General features: G+C 52.2%; 1 protein-coding gene across 5 annotated transcripts in view; it reads left to right on the top strand.

The window, feature by feature from the left end:
* The window catches only part of FAM241B (family with sequence similarity 241 member B), a 245,704-nt gene that overhangs the window by 83,440 nt on the left and 142,665 nt on the right, over positions 1-19,599 (top strand). For 3 of the 5 annotated variants that reach the window (XR_009005691.1, XR_009005692.1, XR_009005693.1), the window contains exons 4-6: positions 331-480; positions 1,196-1,487; positions 8,137-8,276. Coding sequence is in view for 2 of the 5 variants with exons in the window: in XM_007167764.2 (XP_007167826.1) it covers positions 388-480; positions 1,196-1,465 (363 nt within the window). In the remaining 3 variants the exon portion in view is untranslated. Of the gene's footprint in view, positions 1-330; positions 481-1,195; positions 1,994-8,136; positions 8,277-19,599 lie in introns of those variants that run through there. The other 2 variants (XM_007167764.2, XM_007167763.2) reach the window with 1 other exon arrangement.

Raw genomic sequence — 19,599 nt, 5'->3', positions numbered from 1 at the left:
CCGGAGGAGTGTTGGGAGGTGTAAGTGAGATGAGCCTGGGTGGACTTTCCACAGGGCCTGGGCCCCAGCAAGGGTTGTCATCCCCATTGTTGCTGGAGGTGGTGGTTAATAATAAAACTTTCTTCTCCAAGAATATTTTTGATAGTTTTCTTAGTGGACTCAAAGTCTGAAAGATTTTTGTTTGGCAAACAACTTGTATTTATTTCTCTCCTTTTTATTAATTAGACACACTGCCTACTCAGCATGGGTCACCAATGTGAGCACCCAGAATTTCAGTTTCTCCCACTGAAAGCAAGCATCTCTTTAACTTTGGTAAATTTTTTCCTTCAGGTGTTTTGTGGTCTGGGGAAAGGTGCAGCCCAGCAGGAACCCATAGCTCCTCGAAGGATGGTTCGGATCTTGGCCAATGGGGAAATTGTGCAGGACGATGACCCCCGTGTGAGGAACACTACCCAACCACGCAGCAGCACCCCTCGACAGGTAGTCGCCCGGACCCTGTGGAGGGGAGCAGCTGGCCTCCTGTCCTCTGTACCAGTTACCCCTTAGCTCCCAGAAGCTCCCTTACTGGTGGTTAACCTTCTCTAGCCCGAAGTCCTCTTTGCAGAGAGCCAGGCTGAGCAGCATGGGGGTTTAAGACTTGGGGAAAACCCCAATAGATTTGTTGCCCAGCCCCCTGCCTCCCCAGCTCTCCTTCCTCCAGGCAGCCTTCCCAGATTTCAAACCCAAGAGCTCTCTCTCCCTTAACCTGGTCAGCAACCCCCACTGGAGCCAGCATCTTTTAGAGTCTGTTGGATGAGAGGGAAGCTGGAGAGTAAGTGGAGAAAAGGAACCCACGGCCACACAATGATGGTTTAAAGGAAGGAGTGAGGAGTGTTAAAAATGCCTGCCCAGATGCTGTGCCCTGGGTGTAGTCCCACCCTCCTTGCCCCCTTCCTCTTCTCTGTCCCGGGCAGCTTCTCCCTGACGTGACATAGGGAACATGGACCGGCATTTTCTGTGCTCTGAGAGCTTGCGACTCAGTGGTTGGGATCCCCATGGGTGGCATGTGAGGATTGCTGAGAAAGGAGGGCATGGCCCTGGGTGGCCGTAGGGGAGAGCAGGGCCCCGCCCAGAGGGTTCCCTCCTGCCTCTGGTGCCTCAACTCCAGGGACGCTTTCTCTGGATTCATTCGTCTCTCTCTGTCTTCACCTTCCAGAGCTTTCTCAATAGGGGCCATGGCGCCCCGCTGGGGGGTCCCGGCCCTCGTCAGCAGCAGGCGGGCGCCAGGCTGGGTGCCGCTCAGTCCCCCTTCAGCGACCTCAACCGGCAGCTGGTGAACATGGGCTTCCCGCAGTGGCGTCTGGGCAACCACGCCGTGGAGCCGGTGACCTCCATCCTGCTCCTCTTCCTGCTCATGATGCTTGGTGTGCGTGGACTCCTGCTGGTGGGCCTCGTCTACCTGGTGTCCCACCTGAGCCAGCGGTGACCTCCGGGGGCTGCTGGAGCAGGTGTGTGGGAGAGGGAGCTGCTGGGCCTTGGTGTGAGAGCAGGCACATGGGGAGGAGTTTCGCTGGTGCCTTGAACGTGTGCTCAGAGAGCACATTTCCATGTTGTGTTAAGCATGAGGCAGAGGGAGCCTCTAGTCCAACGTTCCCAAAGGATCAGGTGATACCCTCATTCCCCTGAGATGCATTTCGGTAGTATCAGGCATTAAGCACAAAGTCAGAGCAAGAAAGGGATTCCCTTTCCAATTCTCACCCAACCCTTTTATGCCAAGAAAAAAGTCTGTGTTGTGTGCCAATATGTTCTCATGCGTCTGGAACACGGGCTGACTTCCCCATTGCTAGGGAGCAGGCCTTGAGCTTAGGGCAGGTGGGGAAAGTTTCCAGACTTTTATAGCTCTGTTTTGTTTTAATGGTATATTTTTATTGGCTACCTTTTATTTATGACAAGTGGTACTGGTATTCTACTTATTGTGGTGGCGTTTTCAATAAAGAAATTTAAGTAAAAGTGAGTCCATGTAAAGACATTCGTAAAAAATTGTACAACTGCATGTAGATCTGGAAGACGTGGTGAAGGTGGTTTGGGAGGAATTGGGATTGGGGGACCAGGTAGAGGGGGGCATTTGACCTTGGAGGGTGGTTTCTAACCTTTTCCTGACGGGCTCTCAGAGCAGGGGCAGGGGGCCAGGTGAAGCCTGGACTTGGGCCTCTTGACCGATGCCTGGATAACTCTGGCTTACTCTGAGATGTTGGCCTTGTCCGGCGTGGTGTGGGAGAGGTTCTCTGACCAGAAGGGCCAATGAGGCTGTGGGGTCAGGACAGCCGGGGTGCTGGCCTCCCTTCCCAGGGTCTCTGACCAGAGGCTGCTCAACCTCCCTCAGTCCCCTGAGGCTCTCATAGCCTCTAACCTCGGCACACTCTCCTTAGAAAGCAGGGGTCTTGGCGCTGACTACTCCATGCCCGTGGGCTGAGGGTGCCCTGCTTTCCGTGAGTGGAGGCCTTGAGGTATGGCTGGTTGAGCCCTGGGTCTGTGTGGAGGCCCTGCTGGGGGGCGGGGTGTGGCATCGGATGGCTGAGGGCTCTGGGCCTACAGTGCTGACCGTTCAAGGTCAGGGAGAGGCTGGGTGAGCTGGAGGGCTTCCCCGGCTCAGGGACTAGATTTCTCACCTCACCTTCCTCTTAAGATCCTTCTGGGTCTGGTGGTTTGGGGGAAGAAGGCAGGTTTTAGAGGTGCTTCTTGAAAGCCAGGCCGGGGCAGCAAACCATCATGTATGTGGGGGGAGGATGGGGGAGAGAGATGGAGATTGATTCCATCCCTGCGGAGAGCCCGCGGTGCTGCGGGAGAACAGAACCCTCTCCCCCTGCCCTTGTGCCCACTGCTGCCCTTGAGGGGGCTGGTGGCCTTTATCACAGACATTCCCAGGGGAGCTTTATACTGTTCAGATAGGACTCCTATCTCAGGGTTTTCTGTGTCTTTATTTCCGCAGACAGGGAAGGGAAGGTCTGGCTCCCAGCAGCTCCTCTGGAGCCTGGGCAGGGGAGGTGGTGCCCAAGGCTGGTTGGTATCCCAGCTGTTCCCCGTGGCATCTCCTTCTGCCCAGCACATCCCCCAGCCCCCAGGCTCCGGTGGCTCTAGCCCAGCAGCCGTGGGGGGAGGGGTGATCCTGCACGGCACCCCCTCTCCTGACACCCCCCTTCAGTGCATCTCTCTGGGGCTGGGCTTTCCCTTTCTTTTTGCCTTGCAAAGCTGTGGGACTTTCTGAAGAAATAAATCTTAAGTGGACCCTCAATATATAAAATTCCTCTAAGGGGTATGAATCTGAGTCCACAGATGCAGGGCTGAGAACTGTGTCTTTTTCCATAATTCAGTTTCCATTCCCTAAGCCTGAGGCCTTTGAGGAGAATTGAGGGTGCTTTAGAGAAGGCAGGGCTTTCCTTCCTGCTTCTGACTAGAAGGAGACACACCGGGGCAGGCACTGGGGGGCAGGAGGAGCCCTGGGCATCAGGCCTGGGGCAGTGGCACCTCCCCAGGGACTTGTTAGCCAGCCTAAGGGAAGCAGTTGGGGGCTCGAACGAAGTGAGTTGTTCAAGAAAGAAGTGCTTTCTGTTGATTGAGCTCGACACCCATGACATAGACCCAACAGAGCTGCGCTGGTTGAAGTGGCCCGGGGCGGGGGCCCAGGGGCCCACGGGCCAACCTCTCGACCCTCCTTTCCTCAACCAACCTTCCCTATGCCCCTCGGGCTCTGGGCAGTTTGCTAACCAATGCTCTGCCTCACTTCTCAAGGTCCAGGGTCCGAAAGTCTGCCTCGGCAGAAGCAGCGTGCTGAGGGAAGGCGCCCCCTGGGGTTGTGCAGCCTGTGGAGCTGCTATAAGCCATCTGGGGGCCGCATCTCCACCTCTTGTGTGAATGCCCTTCAGTGGGCTCTCTCCTGCCTGCACTCAACAATCATGGTGCAGGCATGTTCTGAGCAGGTAGAGGCTTGTTGCCTGGGTGGCCAGATGCAGAGCGCGATGGGCCCCTGAGAGAGGCCAAGGGCTACCTTGGCCTAGTGTGCATCCTAGCTGGAGGCTTGCTGAGGAAGGTGGGCCCTGCCTCCTCCCCGCCCCCCACCCCCGCCCTGCCTGCTGCGTGACGGAACCCCCCAGACTGGGCCACCTTGGGGACAGATTTCAAGGGAGGTTTCTGCTAATCTCTAGGGCTAATCCTCGGAGCCCTGTGTCTCCGTGTCAGGTTGGATGTGCGGCCTGACTGCCTCATGAGCCACAGCGGGGTTCACACTAGGCCTCCGACGCCTCCATGGGGCTGGAAATAGCTCCCACCCACCGTGGGGTTGTTTGAGTCCCTGGTTGGAGCCACCTTGTGAGGAGCTGCTGGGCTCCGACTGTCTGTTCCTACTCCATCTCCAGGACGCGCGGCCTCCTGGGCCCTTCCTTCCACAAGTTCCAAGCCCTTTGCTCTGCACGCTCTACCCCTCCCCGCCCTCCAGCTAGCCTGCCAGAGGGGACCACAGTTCCATATCCCCAGAAGAGACACTGCGCCTGAGAGAGAGCTACATGATTTGCTGCCTCCAGGGCTCTTCCTGGGCCTTTTGGCAGAGGCAGGGACTTGGGCTCCCTGACTGGGGACTCTGGCTCTGTGAGTTGAGGAAAAACCCTGCTGTGGTGGTGAGAGCCTCTGCCCAAGGACACCTGACCTTGAGGGCAGAGAAGGCCCCCAACCTGGCCGGCTGGACCCTGGAGGAAGCTTGCAGGCCCTGCTGTGCTTTGTGGGTCCATGACCTTGGACAGCTCACTTAGTCTCTAGGGCCTCGTTCCTCATCTCTAAGGAGGGCTGATGGTCCCTCTGGGTCCCTCCTGCCGCCCGGAGCCTCAGGGATCACGCTTAGTGCAGTGGGTGAGGGAGATGGACAGAGGGCGTGGGGAGGACTCCTCCAGCTCCTGCACCACCTCCTCGGATGCTCCGCCTTGGACCACAGCTCCTGTGCTGTGGGCCCAGCCAGAGCAGCCACCATGTCCCAAGCTCCTAGGACCCCCAGCCGGGGTGGTGCTGGGCTTCTAAGACCAGTGTCACCATCCACCCACCTTCTCCTGTTGGAGAAGGAATGCAGCTGCTTCTCTCACTCCTGGAAGCTGAGGGGCTTGTTGCAGGTCTCAAGTGCCAGGACAGGAGGAATTTGCCAAGTGTGCTGTGTGCCTGACACTATGCTAAGCACTTGGTGTCATTTAATTGTCACTAGAACTTTATGACCTAGGTACAATCACTGTCACCCTCCTTTCACTGCTGAGCACACTGTAGAGCATTTATAACTCACCCCCAGGACTCCCGCACCCCTCCCACCCCCCAGGTGAGTAGGGGGTGGAGCTAGGATGCAGACTGAGGCCACGCCCACATGCTCGACCACTCCTCTGTTCACCTTTGGTATATGTCAGCATCACCTCCAGCCTTGTTTCAGATGCAGATTCCCAGGCCTCACCATAGACTTTCTCAGAAGCGCTGAGGGATGTGGTCCAGAGCCTGCCTCTTACAAAGCCCTCCAGGTGATTCTGATGGAGGGTTGTGAGTGAGGGGTAGTTCAGCTCCTAACTGTGCAGAGGGTGCCTGTGGCCCAGAGAGAGGAGAGAGACAGGGTGGGAGCAGGCCTCACTACCTGCTGGGATGCATTGTGACCACTAGATCGGCTCTGTGAGGGCGGAGGGCACAGGGTGGGTGCGAGGATGCTGGCTGCAGCTGCCCGGCTGGGTGGCCTCCGTAGCTTCCCAGCTCTGGGCCACAGCCATTGAATAGGGTGCAGCCCTCTTCCCTGCTTTCCTGAATGCATGACGTTTCATTGCAAAATGGCAAGGGGAGAAATCCAGTTACCTCATGTAGGGTCCCTGAAGGATGGTACAGGTGAGGGTGAGGGAGGCAGAGGGCTTTACCCCCAAAACTAGATGGAGAGAGAAGCCTGCAACATGTCTAGCAGGGCACGACAGTGGGAGAAGCAGAGCGTACCCCTCCTTGTGCTGCTGCCTGGGACCTCAGAGAGCGAGAAAGTTCAGGAAGCAGATGGAGTGCTTCAGTGGAATTGCAGAGGGCGTGTGTGTGTGTGTGTGTGTGTCTGTGTGTGTGTGTGTCTATAATCCTTTGGTTAGGGGGTGGAGGGAGAGCTGAAACCATTTGGTTTTAGGGACCCAGAGCTTGGGAGGAGGAAGATAAAGCTGTCCAAATGAGGCTGAGCCTTTAGGGCAACTACCTAAAGTGCAGGCTGCCAACGGCTGGAGGAGGGAGGGCTGGTCTGCATTCACTGGGCCACCAGCTTTTAGTCCCTCCTGTGTTGGGCCCTACAGGAGGCTGGATGCCTGGGTTCAAACTCCAGCTCCGCCTCCAGTTAACCAGTGACCTTGGGCAAGGTCCACATTCTCCCTGCCTCTCTGTGTCCTCATCTGCACCTCCCAGGGATGGGAGGATCAGTATATTAATTCATGGGAAGCACTTAGCAGTTTCTGGTGCAAGGTTAGCACTTGATAATACCGTATTCACAGAGCAATGGCATTAGGGTTTATGTCATAGTTTTCTTTAGAGCAACATACAATTTACTTAAGATATTTCGAAAAGGAAGACTCATGTTGCTATTGCAAATTGAAGACCAATGTTACTTGCCATTCCTAGTAGATATTAGTACAAGTAAATTCAGTGTAGAGAAAATAACATGATTCCATTTTCACCCTTTAGCTAGCTGCCGCTGTCAACCAAGGCTCTAAGCCTGATGCCTTTTTTCTTTGTTAAAAAGGCAGTTTACCAGGATTTAGAAAGGTGTTAAAGGCCTACTAGCATCTCACTGAGACATTCCCCTTGACGGATTCAGAAGACTGAAGAGAAATGAAAAAGGAATGGCTTTCTCACTGAATGATTCAGTGCTGTGTTTGTGAATTGCTTACAGTCACCTTGTGCACCCCAGATCATTTCATGTGAAAGCATCCTACCATGTGAAAGCATCCTACAACTGTGGGAAACACTGTATGATCTTGGGCAAACTATTTTTAAAATTTAGTCTTTGAAACAGAATTCATTTGCATGGTTCAAAGATCAAGCGATGTACAAATGCATATGGACAGAGTCTCCCTCCCTCCCCGTCCCATCCATCCATCCATCCATGCATCTCCCCCTCCAACCCTATAACTACTGTTCTTAGCGTCTTTTAAATCCTTCCAGAACTTATTTACGCAATTATGTGCAAACACAAATATACTAATTTTGTCTTGTTTTTTAATATAAATAATGGAAAATTAGACACGTTTTCTGCCCTCTCTTTTTTACGTAACAGTATCCTGGACACATTTCATATTAGTGCAATAGAAAGCTGCCTCATTCTATAGAGTTTTGGTATTTGGGTGAGTTGTTGACCCTCTTTTGCCCTCAACGGAATCATCTGTACCACAGGGGGTTGACCCAGTTGACCCCCAAGGGCCTTGCAGCACTGACCTTGAACCACTCTATGGGGCTGTTTCTCTGAAATGAGGGATCCCTGACAGAAATGTCCTCCTTCTTCAGGGCTAGAGGAGGAAGCTCCCTGGATGGTTTAAACTTGGTCCTAGGTCTGCAGTCTGTTCAGCAGACATTCAGGAAGAGTGTCCTGTGTCCCAGGAGAGGATGAGGCAGGAATAGCCTAGGAAGTCACACCCAGTTCATTTTCTCGGTTCCCTTTGCAGTCGGATGGGGTGCCTTTCCTGTCTTCCCCTGGCTTTGTCTGGCTCAGCTCAGCAGGGAGGAGGGGAGGAGGCGTGGTGGCCTCACCTGAAACCTGTCCTCCTGAGTCAGGCTGCACCCTAAGGTGAGCCTGGCGGGCCTCTCCACCACCTCTAACAGACAGGCGTGACCCTCCCCTGGCCTCCTTCCATTCTGGAAAAACAAAGGGGCAAGGGTGGATTTCCTTGAAGCCCCCTCTCAGTTCTAAAACTTGACAATACCTGCCAGAGGGCCTTGACCACAGTAGGTGCTTGATGGACTTTGCTGCTGACATGGCCTGGCATTGCCACTGTCATTGTCCCTGTGCCCCCACCCCCTTCCCACCACACTTTTGATGAAGATCTAGATGAAGGAGATGGAGGGAAGCCGTGAAGCTTCAGACTTTCTTTAGCTCTGACTGAATGAAGTCCTGTTCTCCTTGTGCAGGAAGACCCTGGAGATCCCAGCGATCCTGGTGTGTTGGCCTGAAGGGCTGTGAATGTTGTACCATGGCGCCACCTGGTGGAATATCTCTGCAGGAGCATGACCTCCATCCCTCCATCAAATCATCCTTCCTCCTGCCCCAGGTGAGTGCTCCACTCAGCCAGCCCAGGCTTACGATTGCCTTGCATTTCGGTGATAGCAGAACTCCGGTTTCTGGTGGAGAGTACATGCGATAACACTGGAATTAATTTACTATGGTCTCGTCCTGGGGTAAGACCCTTGTCTCATTTCATCCTCCCACAAAGAAAAATAGACGTCTTTCCCTTTTTCACAGATGGCGACTCTGGGGCTTGGAGAGGTTAAAGCAACTCACACGTGGTTGCACAGAGGCGGCAGATCTGGGCTGGGACCCCCTAGGGGAGGGGAGAGGAGGGGAGGGGAGGAGGGAGGGTGCAGGGTGGCTGAGGCCCCCAGGAAGAGACTCTGTCACCAAGGGCCTTGGGCCTGTTTTGAAGAAGAGCCCCTGGTACTTGAGCCTCCAGGGCAGGAGATGGAATGAGAAGTCTCACACTGGGTGATTTTCTAGTCCAGGCTTGCTGTCATCGCGGAGGTGGCCCCAGCGGGAGAGACTCACTTGTTCTCTAAGGCTGGGCTCTCTCTAGATTGGGTCTGGGGGGAGCTGTGTCTAGTGCAGCCCACCCAGTGCAGCGCCCACCAGCACTTCCACACTCACCTGTCTTCACTCAGCCCAGTTTCCTTTGATAAATGTGATTTTGTGATCTGGTGTCATTCAGGACACAGTGTCCCTTGTCTAGTGCTTGTCTTTTTCATAGGAGGCAAGGAGTAAGGGAGTCAGATCTCCCACTTGCTAGTTGTGTGCCTCAGCTTCCTCATCTGTGAAATGGGGAGAAGGTGTCATTTAGGGCTGTTGTGAGGTCCAGATGGTAGACGTATATAGTACCTGGTGTGTAGCAGCGTGCCGTGGTGATGGTTTGTATTGGATCCCTTCCTGCAGTGCTCGATGGTTTGTACTGGATCCCTTCCTGCAGTGCTCATTGGTGAAAATTGGCTGTCCTTAGCCAACAGTGTTCAAAATGTAATTTGCTCTTGAAATTCCAGGAGAAAAAAAACTGAGAACATTTCCAATATGGCACTTACCAGTATACTGCAGCTACGAAGTTTGCCTCTGAGGCACTGGCCTGGGCTAGAGCCTGCTGCAGCCTAGGGGAGGTGTTTCTTTTGCAACTTTGAGCTCACCTAATCCTGAGAAACCATCTTCTTCTGATGAAGTGACTAAAATCCAGATGCTTTCAGCAAGGGAAGGGACAAGACAATCACAGATGCCTGAGACAGAGTGTTCCCTTACCCGTGACAGTGATTCTCAACCCCTGCCGCACAATAGATTCACCTGGGCGGGCCGCTTTAAAACTTGCGGTGTGGGGTCCAGCCCTAGAAGCCGGGCTGGGCTGGCCAGACTTCCTCCTGGCAGAAGCCTCTCTCGCCATGGGGAGTGGGGTCCGTGGTGCCTGTCCTTTCACACACTACTTGGTTCTTTTTTGTCCTCCCAGCCCCTGATGAAGGCTGGGCCCTAATCAGAGCTTAGGGATCATTGAGTGAATTGCATGAGAAGGCACAAGCGACCAGCTGAACTGAAAGGAGAAGGGCGACCCAAGGGCAGAGCTCACCCTTCCTGCCTTGGCTGGGTTGATCCTGTGACTTCCAGTGGATCGGGAAAAAAAAATATCACCTGTGCACTTGGCCTTAATTCTCGGGTTATAAATACAGACAGCCCCCTCTTGTCCACCCCCAGCACAAGTGGTTGAAAAAGAGGGAGGGAGGAAATAGGGAAGGAGGGCAGGAGGGAAGGAAGAAGGAAGGAAGGAAAGAACCTGGGTCAACAGTGTAAGTGCAGCCCTGAGTCAGGGCTCGTGGAGCTTGCTGTGCTGTCTGCCTGTGTCCCTGTGTCTCTCTAAATGAAGCAGTAACCCTCCCGTGGAGACCACCAGATGAGGACTCTCCTAGGCCCCTGGCCCCTTCACTGCCCCTGCCTCAGGAGCTGGAGGGTCCCCTCTAAGGCTGTAGCCTCCATGCACCCCTATCCTTCTGCTGCACTGCTCCCTGGGGTGGGGTCCTTAAACCAGGCCCAGCCCTGGGGTGTGGAGGGTGCAGCGACCCTGACGTCACCATACACAGATGTCATGAAAATGATGCATTGTGGCCTCACAGCTCAGGAAGGGAATTGCCCTGGGGATGCTTGGTACCTTGTTGTCTCTGCTCCATTCCCTGGGTAGTTCGGCTCTTGCCCTTTGCTCCCAAACCCTTGAGGAAACAGGACCTGTTCTATGTGGCCTCTAACTCCCAGTGCCCTAGTTATGTGGGGTTGGAGACTCAAATGCCTTCAGGAGCCCGGCAGGTGGCTGAGAGAACCATGTGAAACAGCTGGGGACCAGGCCATAGGGAGGGATGGGGTCTGTGGAGAACTGGGCAGAGCGCATTTGCCTAAAGGCCTTCATGTGGCTGCACAGCACTGTGCAGGGTAGAGCTAATGTTGATGCCGGCAGGCCAGTCACAGGGCTCTTCACTGTATAGTCTCTAGAGCCTGTGTCACAGCTCCCTCTTCCCCAGTTGCCGTGTGACCTTGGGAAATCAAGCCCCTTTCCCCAGCCTTAGTTTTCTCTCTATAAATAGGGGTAATAATATCCCCTATTAGAGTTGATGTGATGACAAAAGTGAAGTGATATATTCCTTAAATACTGCATAAAATACTCTTGATACAGCACCTGTATTCCCTTTCTCTGCATGTGACAAATTACCAAACACTTAGCACTTAAGCAACATGTTTATCACTTCAGTTTCTGAGCATGGCTTAGCCAGGTCTTCTGCAAGGCTGCAAACAGGAACCCCAGGACTGGGTTCTCATCTAGAGGCTCGACTGGGAACGGTACGCTTTCAAGCTCTTCGGGGTGTTTATTGGCAGACCGCACTTTCTTGCAGCTGTAGGACTCGTGGCAGCTCTTTCTTCAAAGCCAGCAATGGAGAGAGACTCTTGAGCAAGTCCACCAGCAAGACCGAGTCTTACATAACGTAATACAATCATGGGAGAGACATCCGGTCACCTTTGCCACACTCTGTTGGTTAGAAGCAAGTCCCAGGGCCCACCTACACTTGAGGGGAGGGGATCCCAGAAAAACATGAACATCAGGAAGCCAGATCATGTGGCCACCTGAAAGTCCATCCACCACAGCACCCGAAAGATTGTTGGACATTATTACAATTGATTGGGTGCCACAATATGCCAGGCAGTGGCGTGGGGGTAGGGGAGGGTGAGTTCATACATATCATTCCATATATTTTTACTGTTTTATGAGTAAACGGAAACTCAGAGAGGCCAGGCAAGTTACCTAAACTCATCCAGCTAGTAAGCGACACAGCAGGATTTAAACCCAGGTCTCTGCTGTCTTCCCTAGACATTACATTCAAGGTCAGGGTCAACCTCAAGCCATCCCTGAGGAGCCCTCTAACGCCCCAAAAGTTTTTGTTCTGGAGGTCAGTTCTTTCCCTGGGTTCAAGTCCTTCAGCTCTTGTTCTGCTAGGTCCTGTCCTTGGCTGCTGAATTTCTCTGTACAGCCTTCCTTTTGCTCTGTCCTCAGACACTGCTTGAAATGGTTTGGGTTTCTTGCCCCAGATTTACATCCAACTTCAATTTATCTGTCCATGATTTTTGTCTCTTGTTAACTCCTTCCCACTCAACGAAACTCTACAAACACTCTCCTATGAGGAAAGGCCTGGGCTGGAGACTCCCTCTGCCCCCAACATTCTTACAGTCTAATGAAGAGGCAGCCTGTTCATTACTAATCCCAGTCCAGTGGTTCAGAGCTTTTTGAGGATAAGGACAATTAAAAACTAAAACAATACTGTTCTTAAAGAAGATTAAAATCATTTTCTCTCAAGAAAATGAATAAAAACATCAGAATTAGACAATACAGAGAGGGTTTGGACACCTTCACAAAGTCATCAGGCGTGTAGGTCCCTCTTATCCAGCAGCCCTGCCTCATGGTCCAAGATGGTTGCTAAGCTCCAGCCATCATGTCCTCATTCCAGTCAGCATGAAGGAGAGGCAAAGATTAATCATTCCTAACCACCCAGATCAGGTCATCTCTCTAGTCATATGCTCCCTTGGCACTTTTGCTTCCCTTTCAGAATGGAGAGTAATTTATTCTTTGTGTCATTATTTGTTTGATGACCGTCTACCACTCTCCCTTGCCTCTCACCAGACTAGAAACTCCATGAAGTCTAGCATCATATCTGTCTTCTCTGTTGCTCTAGCCCTGTTGTCCAGCACAATGCCTGGCACACAGTAGGTGCTCCACGAATAGTTATTAATAGGAGGAACACTTTATACATGTTGTTAATATTATGATGAGTCAGAGTTGGCCTGGTCCAAATCCAGAGTTTCTGAATTGAGTCTGTAATGATGAGTGCTGCTATGGGCCGGGCCCTGTGCTAAGGGCTTCACATGCATTATCTCATTTTAATCCTCACCAGAACTCTGGGAGGTAGATACTGCTGTTATCTACAATTGGCAAATGGGAAAATGACACCAGGTCATGGAATTACTAAATGTGAAAGCTGTGATTTGGACTTGGCTCTCCTGACGCAAAGCCTCTACTCACTCACTTCCTGCCTTTCTGGGCTAGCAGTGTGCCCACCATTGCCTCCAGACCTCCCCCACTGCAGCCCTGGCTCTCTTGGTTGCAGCAGACAGCTCAGCAGGCATTGATGCAATCACAGGGGCTCAGGAAGCCTTATGCATTTGGCACCGTGTCCCAAAGTGGCATCTCTCCTGCAGATGTGGTAGGCACCAACATTGATTGGGAGAATGCTGGTTCCCCAGCTTTCCTTCCCCTCTAACAGTTTTCTAGGAGACTTTGTGGACCCAGGAGCTTTCTCAGACTACAGAGGAGGGGTAGGTGGGATTGCAGGGCCTGGGACATGTCTTGTAGTGGGTGCTGTGTGTTATGGTGCTTAAGCTTTTGCCTCCCTCTCAGCGGGGCCCACTTGGTAAAGGGAGGGTGACGGGGAAACTCTGGTGCCTTCCAGGCTGCCCTTGAACCACGTGGGGCTTACAGAGCCCCCAGCCCAAGGAACAGTACATTGCGGGAGGGGTTCTGGTATCTCCCCTCAGACTCAAAGAAATATTCCAGATAGGAGCTAAATTCTGGCTTGAGTCAAGGAATCAGACTATCCAAGCCATAAGGAGTGCCCTTCTAGACCTTCATTGCACAGATGGGACATGGGAGCCCAGAGAGGGAATTGACTTGCCAAGATCAGACACCGAATGCGACTGTGGCTCATTTGACTGAAGAGTTCATCTGGCCCACAGGCCGTCCGAGGGGGCTTGGAGGAGGGTACCAGTTTGACCCCTGGCTTGAAGAGGTTGCTGAGGCTCAGTGGTGGAGGCCACACTAGGACCGGCCAATTCTAGTCACTGCTGTCTTGCTCCCAGTGGTCACCAGCAGGTGGTGCTAGGCACACAGTGGCCACTTAACTCCCAGAAAAAGGGAACCACAGACCCGTGTCTGGGAGTAATTAGGGCAAGAGGCTGGCTTTGGGGCCCACTTGCAATCACCTTCCCTCTGGAACCCCTGTGCTTGGGCACCCTGGGGGAGGAGGGACCGGAGGCCCCAAGTGGGGTTCCTCTGGTTCCAGACCCTTTGGAGGTTGTTCGGTGGTCAGTGAGCAGGCATCCCAGGGTATGCTTCATTTACACATTTTGAATAATGATGGAGTAAAAGCAATGAGGACAAGTGGGTGCCTCGGCTCCAACTGACGTGAGGTTCAGCCTGGGCTTCAGCTCAGGCCCCTTCCCCTCAACTCACTTGTACATGCCCATACTGAGTGCACAGGGCACTTCCTCCTCTTCTGGGCAAAGCCCAGGGAACTCAGGATCCCCCTGAGAGGCTGTCTGGTTCCTAGAACCTTCCTCTCCTCCCTCCTTCCTTCTATCACCCTCTCTCTCCTTCTCTCCATCTTCTCTCCCCTCTTGCCTCTCTTTCCTGCCCCTCGTCTCTCTCCCCTCTCTTCTCCCTCTCTCCTCCATCCTGTTCCTCTGAGGGACCCTGCAAGTCTAGCCCCTGCCCCCAGCACCTTATCTGCAAACGCAAACAGGGACCAATACCAGTGGGTTTCTAGGATGTGGTTTCCATGGCAACAGTGCATCTCCTGCCTCTGTGGTTCTCAGCCCTGGGCAGGTTGCTGTGGAGACTCACCTCATTGAAGAGTGATTTGTGGAACTGTTTTTCTTAGCTTCATCTCCTTCCTTCTCTCCAGAAATTCTGCCAACCCAAATGGCCTTTTTCCCACTGATGGCAGACCTGGAAGACTTCTCCAGTGGGCTTCCCCACCCAGGGCCACAAAGGCCTGGAAAGCATTTTGTTTACTCAGGGTTCCCCTGGTAACCTTCTCCCGTTCTAATGGGGAGAGTAAGACACGGCTAGAGGCTGGGGTGAGGGGTCTCCACAGAGAAACAGGGCAAAGCAGACCCGGTTCCCACCTTTCCTGCCCACAGTGCCCTTCAGGACCCTGGCCCCATTGCTTGCAGCGAACGATGTCAGCCCGAGAGCTTCCATTCATCAGCCGTGTTCCCCAAGAGTCCTCAGCTTTGGTGAGAAGGCGAGAGGCAGCAAGAGGGGTGTGGTGGGGAAAAGAGGGATGTGAACACGGGGAAAAAGAGGTGGATTAAGAGAGGGAAGAAGAGTATTAGGATAGGGGGAAAAGTGAGGCGAGGAGACAGGGATCTTAAGGGGAGAGGAAGAGGGTGAGGGTGAGAGTTCAAGTCACCACAGAAAGCCAACCCATGAATCTGTAGCAGGAGAATTTCTCTGGTGTTAATGTTCCTTGTAAATCACTCCACATCCCCAAACCCCAAGCAGGCCTCTTTCTCTGCCAAGGAGAGAATGTGTTTGTCGACATAAAAACACATTAGGCGCATTGTGCCCCCTCCCTCCCCCAAGTTGAAAGCCATTACAATAATTAATGAAGGCAGGAGATTAATTAAAGAGTCCTTTTCCACCATTCTCTCCAAATAGATCAGTTGGGGGGTGGGGAATATGTGCTACACTGCAGACAGGAGAAGGGGCGGCTAGAGGAGGGGGTGTGCAGAGAGGTGTTTACAGACACAGCTGTAGACAAAGGACATACTGGAGGGGGCAGAGGGGCTGGGGGCGGGGTGGAGGAGAGCTTGCTCTGCTTCCAGGAACCTGTGATCTGCTTCCCCTCCTGGTTTACAAGGCATGAGGGGTTCTGTCACCATGGAAACAGGTCTGTGGGACACGAAGGAGTATCAGTCCTCCACTCCTGGAGGCTCCTGGCTTGTCCTCTGAATGTGTGATGGCCAGACCTCCCTTAGTCCAGGTGAGTGCAGGCAGGAGCCCTTTCTGTGGTGTGGGGTGAGGGCTGGTGGCCAGCTCTGGTCCCTCTCCCTAAAATGAACTCACTGCACGGCACGTGTACTGGTGGTGCAGCCTGAAAGTTCTGTAATCAGGTGTACTTCACTGCAGATGTGACAAGCCAGTTTTAGCTCAGGCTGAGAATCGTTACAGTCTTTTAGGTAACTTTTCTCATTTTGCCAAATTTTGAGGTCTTAATGATTCCTTCCTTCCCTCTTTTCCTCCATCCTTCCTCCTTCCTTCCTTTCCTCCCTCTCTCCATCCCTCAATCTTTCTTTCTCTCTCATTTCTTTGGCCAGTCTATTTTCTAGCCTAATTTCATATTTCTAGGAAATATTCATACACAGATGGTCCCCAACTTACAATGGTTCAACTTAACGATTTTTCAACTTCACAATGGTGCAAAAGCGATAACACATTTAGTCGAAACTGAACTTTGAATCTTGAATTTTGATCTCTTCCCGGGTTAGCGATATGTGATGCTGAGCAGCAGCGCTGCAGCGCCATGAGCCGTGCCGTCACGGGGACAAGCAGCCGACGCTCTTACAACCATGCTGTACCCACGCAGCCATTCTGCTTTTCACTTTCGGTAGAGTATTCAGTAAATTACACGAGAGATTCAACACTTTAAAATAGGCTTGGTATTAGAGGATTCTGCCCAACTGTAGGCTACTGTAAGTGTTCTGAGCATGTTTAAGGTGGGCTAGCTAAGCTGTTGTATGATGTTCGGCAGGTTAGGTGTATTAAATGCATTTTCCACTTACAATGGGTTTATCTGGACGTAACTTCATTGTGTAAATCGAGGAAGATCTGTAATGTCATGTGTTTCTTGTGTGACAAAAAAGGTTTAACCCATTCCATCTTGTGTGTCTGTCTTGCTTCCTTTTGAGCCTTCCAGAATTTTCTGATTTTTTTCAAAACAAAACACACACAAGGGACACATAGTTTTCGACAGCAGGAGCCCGCTATGTCCCTCTTTGCCTGGCAAAGCAGTAAAGCTATCCTTCTCTAAAACAAAACAAAACAAAACAAAACAAAAAAATCTCCCCAAAAAACGAAACAAAAGAAAACAAAAAACCAACCCCCACACACAAAAAACACACTGTTTTTGTGTTTTCATATTTTGTGTGATATTTTTCATATCCTTAATAAACAGTAAAAAAGGTGTGATACTCCGTGGATGATTCCCCATAACCTCCCCTGGTATCGTTTCCTCCTTTCTCTTGTTTTATTTTAGGCTTTGTGTATCTCTGAGCATTGCTTGGACTTAGCAGGCAGTTAGCTGTTGGGAGGGGGTAACTCACCCGGCAGAGAGCAGAGGAAGGAGCTCATCAGCACCTTGGTGCTTGGCATTCTGACACTACATAGTGTACCGCACGGCAGCACGCTGTTTACTCTCCTTGTCATTGTGGATAGTGGCCTAGTGGGTACTAGACTTTGGGGGCACACAGTAGACAGGACAGATGTGGTCCCTGCCCTCTGGGACATGACATCTGCTGGGAGAGACAGACACCAATCAATAAACACACAAAAATATAGCTACAAATTATGAAAAATACTCAACAGGGAAAAAGCAGGGTTCTGCGAGAGAGAATAGCAAGGCCCTATTGTAGGTTGGGGGTCAGGAGGAAGTGACATTTATACTGTGACAAAGTCCACCAGACAGAGTGAAGGGTGAAGGGTGGAGGTCTCTAGCAGAGGTGGTGCCACCAGAAGCTGATGAGGCTTCAAACCCAGGGCGCCCCTGTGCACCAGAGCCTTCCCAGGCCCAGCAGGGGCCCTTGCAATGTGTCCCCGTGGTCACAGGTATTTGTAATAATTGCATAAATAAAATAATTTAACTGCTATCTGTTAAGACCACTGAGTTCTCCCTTCGCTTTGCCTGACACTTGCAGGGGCCTGTCAGGGCATCACTGGGGTCTGGCTCAAGGGACACGGAGTTGGGGGGAATCTGTTTGGGTTTAAGGAGACGTGTCACCATGGCTGTGGCATTCATGGCTGGCCGTCCTGGGGTGGGAATGGCTCCTGTGCATACTTGCCGCCCCCTGTGCCTGGCACAGAGGTGCCTCCTGGGGTGATGTGAGGGGCCCCAGAGCAGGTGGAGGGGAGGGAAATGAGCTTTGAACTGTGCAAAGGCAGAAACTGGTCTGGAATAGCGTTTTGGATTTTGTGATGTTTGTGGAATTTGTTAGCTTTTTAAAACTTGTAATTTGTTTTGATTTTCTCATTCTAAATAAGTTTTCACTTTTGTACCTATTTATTGTTTTTGGATTTCTGCATTCTTTTCTTTAAGGAACCTCTGCCCTCCAGCTGTAGATCTGGGATCTGCCCCCATCTGTCTCCTCCTCTGAGGCCAGAGGAGCTTAATGGGTGCTCGAGGGGATGTCCCCCAGGCCAGAGCCGCTGGGTGCATCCTGTGCTGTGTGTTCAATTCTTAAAGCTCTGTGGACTTGCCTTTCCAGGCTTCTCGTGTCTCCCTCCACCCCTACCCTCAGACCACAATGCATGGCCTTCTGCACTTGTTCTCTTTTAAAGTAGCTGTGCTATCAAACAATGTTTATACATTGTTTATACGTCAAACAATGTTTATACTGTATGTGATATATTAGGTAGACAGGGCAGAATAAAAATACATATATAATGTTTATACATAATACATAAAATTATGGAATGTCTAAAAGGAATGTGTATACACTAGGAAGGAGGGAAGGGAACCCACAGAGGTTTAAAAAGGGCTTGTGTGTGTGTTTCATGATTATGTTTTATGAGAGTGTGTGTTTGTGTGTGTTGGGAGTTGGCAACCCATGAGGATAAACACAAAGTGAACCAAGGAATTTTCCAAAGAAAAATGCAAGGCCCAACAGGCCCTGGCTGTGTGGGTTTCTGAAGGTGGTAGGGATGGGGTATGCTTGGGCTGGGGGCGCTGAGCTGGAAGCCTGACCCCACTAGCCCCCACTCCAGCTGCTGGGCTCCCGCAGACTCAGCATTTGCTTGCTTCCCCCCATCTTCGTGTTCACACTGCGGTGCCCCTCCCTGTCTATACTTTCCAAGCAACAAAACGAAGATGCGTTGACTATTAGGTGGAGCCTTCAGCTTCCTTGAGGAAGAGCAGGAGTGTTGTTCGGGGCTGCACGCTGCTCAGTTCCTAACAGTTTCTTGTGCTCTGACCCAGTTTCCACCAACCAGCCCCAGAGGGGCAGGTTTACACAGCTGGTTCACACGAGGGAGGTCTGGGAAGTGGCTCTTCACAAGCTCCAGGTCCCCTTGGACGTGTGACCGAGTGTCCTCGCTTGTATTTTGAGGCCTTGCTTGGTGGGCTGGCAGAGGCTGGGAGCTGGACTCTGGTCCTTTCCGCCCTCCTGGGCCTTGGGACAGGCCTGGCAAGGCCGGTGGGATGGGGGCGAAGATGCCGCTCTCCCGTCACAACTGGAACCCCAGGGATTAGACAAAGAACGTACCTAAGGAGACAGGGCAGTTTGGCCATCCAGCCTGGCTCCCATCTGGAGATCTGGAATCCTCCTGGGAGCAGCATGGGATGAGCTCATGTGCTGGGGGGTTTCCTCCAAAGCAGGAAGAACTCTTTGATCCACCTGGCTGGTTTTCCTGAGGCCGTTTTTAGCCCCCAGTCCAGGCCTGTGATGTGCAGAAGTCTGAGCTGTCGGGCTTCCTGTGACCGTCCCAATGCCTCTGGTGCATGGATGTGGTGACTGCACCAGCGAGTGGGCACATTTATGTCCATCCGCCACCCCAAGGGGGGAACAGGCACCTGGAGGACCCGTGTACCACCCCCTCCCGTCTCTGCCTGAGCAGGAAGCACAGGCGGCATGGCACATACAAACCTGCTTCCTGGAATTACGGGCGCCATTCTTCCGGATGCAAGAGATCACATTAAGAAATCATGCAAGGAAAAGACTACACACACTTATTTTAAAACAAACAGGAAGTTGTTCTGGCCTCTTTGGACAGAGGGACATCCATTTCATGAGAGTTTTACTCTGGGCAGCTTTTTCACTGAACA

Source organism: Balaenoptera acutorostrata, chromosome 16 (assembly GCF_949987535.1).
Source record: "Balaenoptera acutorostrata chromosome 16, mBalAcu1.1, whole genome shotgun sequence".
NCBI lineage: Eukaryota > Metazoa > Chordata > Mammalia > Artiodactyla > Balaenopteridae > Balaenoptera > Balaenoptera acutorostrata.
This window is presented reverse-complemented; position numbering and strand designations above follow the sequence as displayed.